This window comes from Cebus imitator, unplaced genomic scaffold, assembly GCF_001604975.1.
Source record: "Cebus imitator isolate Cc_AM_T3 unplaced genomic scaffold, Cebus_imitator-1.0 Scaffold38, whole genome shotgun sequence".
NCBI lineage: Eukaryota > Metazoa > Chordata > Mammalia > Primates > Cebidae > Cebus > Cebus imitator.
This window is the reverse complement of record NW_016107353.1, coordinates 10,016,800-10,020,881: the sequence shown is the minus strand read 5'-3', so window position 1 is coordinate 10,020,881 and position 4,082 is coordinate 10,016,800. Positions and strand designations below refer to the sequence as shown.

Sequence of the window (4,082 nt, the reverse complement as noted above, 5' to 3'; positions counted from 1 at the left end):
ACTCGATCTCGACTCACTGCAACATCCACCTCCCAGGTTCAAGCAATTCTCCTGCCTCAGCCTCCCGAGTAGCTGGGACTACAGGCGCGTGCCACCACGCCCAACTAATTTTTTTGTGTTTTTAGTAGAGACGGGGTTTCACCATGTTGGCCAGGATGGTCTTGATCTCTTGACCTCGTGATCCGCCCGCCTCGGCCTCTCAAAGTGGTGGGATTACAGGCGTGAGCCACCGCACCCGGCTCTTTTATTTATTTTTTTTTTTTGAGTTGGAATCTTTCTCTGTTACTGAGGCTGGAATGCAGTGCTATGATCATGGCTTATTGCAGCCTAGAAATCCTGAGCTCAAGCAATCCTCCTGGTGGAGCCTCCAAGTCCCTGGGACTACAGATATGCATCACCATGCCTGGCTAATTAAAAAAAATTAGAGATGGGGTCTCACTGTTGCTTGGGCTCCTCTCAAACTCCTGGCCTTAAGTGATCCTCCCACCTTGACCTCCCAAAGTGCTGAGATTACAGGCATGAGCCATTACACCCAGCACACAGGATTTTTCTAGTACAGCAGCTCAGAAATGACAGAGTCCGTCCATTGAGGGGAGAGGTGCCCAGAACAAGTTGGATACGGATAGTTTCTACACTGTGTGGGTTGGACCAAGGGATCTCCCTGATCCCCTGCAGTTCTACACCTCTATAAACCCTGATGGAGGTGAGTGCTAGAGCGAAGCCAAGGCAAGGGATGGTTTCATTCGTTTGTTAGTGCAATCAACAAACATTTGTTATGTTCCAGGTACTGTTCTAGGTGCTGGGGATATAGCCATGAACGCAGCGGAGACCTTCAGAAAGCACATCAGCAGTTGGGGTGGGGACTAACTGCACAGGGGCATCAGGGAATTTTTTGGAGTGATGGAAATGTTCTGTCTATTCATCAACACAGGTGTATACATTTGTCAAAACTCATTGGATTGTACTTAAAATAGATACATTTTGTTTTATCTAAGTGATACCTCAATAAATCATTTCATCCCAGTGAGAGGGAAGAGACACTCATCAGATGGACAAATCTGAGCAGTAGAAGGGACATGCGTAATGAGCCAGTTTTCATGAGCAGGAGGCAAGCATCGTGGTGCGGGAGAACAGAGGAAGGGAACACCATTTCAGAAAGGATTTTGCCCATTCTTTATCTCCCCCAGGAGTATGAGTGCCTGGAGCAAGAAAACACCATGCTGCGGAGAGAGATCGGGAAGCTGACGGAGGAGCTGAAGCACCTGACAGAGGCACTGAAGGAGCACGAAAAGATGTGCCCACTGCTGCTCTGCCCCATGAACTTTGTGCCAGTGCCTCCCCGGCCAGACCCCGTGGCCGGCTGCCTGCCCCGATGAAGCCGAGGACACTCCTCTGCCCAACGAGGAGGCTTGGTTGTTTTCATACCTGAAAGGAAGGGTTTCCCTTCACAATTGTATATAGGGGGCACCTGTGGCCAGGCCTCTTCCTAGGCACTCCAGGACCAGCCAGCTGTGTCCCCTGCAGACTGGGCTCAGCACAACGTCCAACAGGCGCCAGACTCACAGAGCCCTTGTGCAGATCCAGCATGGAGGCCACCCTCAGGAGTGGCTTCTCATCCACCCTGGCAGCTAGTGGGTTCTGCTGCTATGCAGAGCCATTCCTCTAGAATTTGGATAATAAAGATGCTTATTGTCTCTCCTTTCTCCAGTTCTTGGAATTTAGAGGCACAATACACTTCCTCTTCCTGGAGAGGTCATCTTCTGACTGCTCAGGGTGTTCTGTGGCTCATGGGGCTTACCTCCCTGCCTGGCTGCTCTCCCACAGCCACATCCATGGCAGACAGGAGAGGTGGCTTTAGGGGGCTGTGTTGCCACTTCTAGGCCTTCAGAAGTCTTTGACCCAGCTGGGTCACAGAGGTGCATGCTGGGTGTGACCCGTGTCATGCTTTGCACAGCCTTCCACCTTGGCCAGCTCTCACACCCATGCTGCACTGGCATGGAAGATTTTCTATTCCAGGTTGGTTTTCTCAACTGCACCGTCCACTCCCAGGCCACCGTCTTGTTCTATAAGTTCTTGGGGGATATAGGATAGGGGAGGAACTTTGGATTAGTCTGAATCACAATTGAGTGGAGAAATTTGCCTCTTTATTTAAACAGATATTTGGTTTAGATGAGAAGAGGACCAATTTCTTTTCAAAAGCCCTGTCTACCCAATTCTCGTCTTTCAGGAAAAACAGAACCAAGCCAGGATGAAGCTGGCCCCAGCAAGGAAAACCAAGTGGGAAGACACTCCCCGTCCTCCAATTCTCTTTTTCCCTGGAAGAGAGATGGTTCTGGAGGGTGGAGCCATTCTGTCATAAAGGGAACAAGAAATAGGAACAGAAAGGAAAGTACTTGGTTGTAAATGTAAATGGTTAAAGAAGAAACAAGAAAGAAATAGAAGGCCGCCCCTCCCAGGGGTGAAGGACTTGCTGACTATTGGCTCCTCCTCACAACCCCCGCCCCTTTCCAAGGGAGGGTTCCCCTTCCTTCTGGAGGCCTGCCTGGTCTCTAACGCTCACAGGCTGAAGGCTGCAAACTTGCCCTTGTCAGACGTGTTGGAAGGCTGCTGTTGGGGAGCAGGGCTCATGCCTACTGGGAGTTGAGGGGCAGAAAGAAGGATTCAAGTTTTTAGTATAAGAGACATTAAAATCATCCATTCTGACCCCTCCACTTTGCAGAGGAGGGGCTCAGGTGCAGCGAGGGGAAGAGACTTACTCCAGGTACCCCGCGGGAGAGCAGCAGAACCAGGCTGAGACCTCAGGTGGTCTCCCTTCTGATCCTCTGTGAATTCAGTCAGGCTGATGCAACAAGGAGGTAAACTGGGTGTGACTCAGCTAGTGTGTAAATGTGGTCAGTCCTTCCATCCGCGCAGTCCAGATGAGCACCCAGTCTGTGATGGTGGACTTGGAGCCAAGGTCCCAGGGGTCTCTGCAGCTGTGAGTAGGAACATACAAAGTGTGTGCCTGGCACATGTAGGAGCTTTGCAGCTGCTGACTTTCAACTCTAGGAATGTATGGCCCTGCAGGAGTCTTGCCCTGATCCCGCAGAACTTCCAAGTTCTCCAGGGATGTGGACTCCTCTGGCTGCCCTGACTGTCCGCTGACCTGCTCCGACCCTTAAGGCCATTGCTGTTCTACTGCCTGCTCCCCTACTCCACTGAAAACCCCAGGGTGCCCAGGCCCGCTGGCCTCATTGGCCTGAGTATCCTTTAGCCCTGTCCAGCCTGACCTCATGTGATCCCTGGCTTAATGTCATCATCCTTGTTAGTCCCCTAGCTTCCATTTCCTGTGAGCCCTCAAGGCCTTGCAGTTCCCCAGCCCCTCTACTCTGGCTGGGAGGCTAGGTAGGAGAGGGTCCATGGGGTATGAGGCAAGGGACTGTGTCCCAGAGGTGACAGTGCATCACTTCCCCACGATTCAGTGTCCAGAACTTAGTCACCTACCCCCATCCAGCTACAAGGGAGGTCAGGAAATGAAATTTAGTCAAGCGCTGAGTGAGAGGAAGAACTGGTCTGTCAGGCTCTACCAGAAGATTGAGCCTTTGCTCCCACCCCCTCACTGGAACTGCCTCCTTGGAGTTCACCAATAAGCTCTGGTGACTAAATCTAATGGTCACATCCCAAGTCTTCTTTTCCTTTACTTCCCAACAGCCTATGACAATGGCTTTACCTTTCTTCTTTGTTCTACCTGCTTCTTCTCAGCCATCAGCTATCCCTATGCTGATAACTTTCCCGTCTGTACCCAGAGCTCAGCTCTCTCTCCAAGGGGCAGACCTGTGGATCCATTCAGCTGCCTGTTAGGTGTCTCTCAGAGGATGTCTCGCAGCGCATCCCACTCAACATGGCCCAGGATACACTCATGATCTCATTGTCTTCCCCTCAAACATGCTTCTCAATCTGTTTTTACCTGTTTAATCAAAGGTCCATCATCCAGCTGGCTAGAAACCTATTGATTTTTCTGTGTTCCCAAGCTAATCTGCCAAGTCCTGTGGATTTTGTCTCCTAAATATCTCCCAGATCCAGCCACTTTGCTGCAATATGTT

The 4,082-nt window shown here is 51.0% G+C and overlaps 1 protein-coding gene across 1 annotated transcript in view; it reads left to right on the top strand.

Moving 5' to 3' along the window:
• Positions 1-1,749, top strand: part of BATF3 (basic leucine zipper ATF-like transcription factor 3) — a 14,298-nt gene extending 12,549 nt beyond the window's left edge. Inside the window, exon 3 of the mRNA XM_017525291.2 lies at positions 1,188-1,749. Coding sequence (XP_017380780.1) covers positions 1,188-1,376 — 189 coding nt within the window. The 3' untranslated portion in view covers positions 1,377-1,749. The remainder of the gene's footprint in view (positions 1-1,187) is intronic.
• The last annotated feature ends 2,333 nt before the right edge of the window (positions 1,750-4,082 follow it).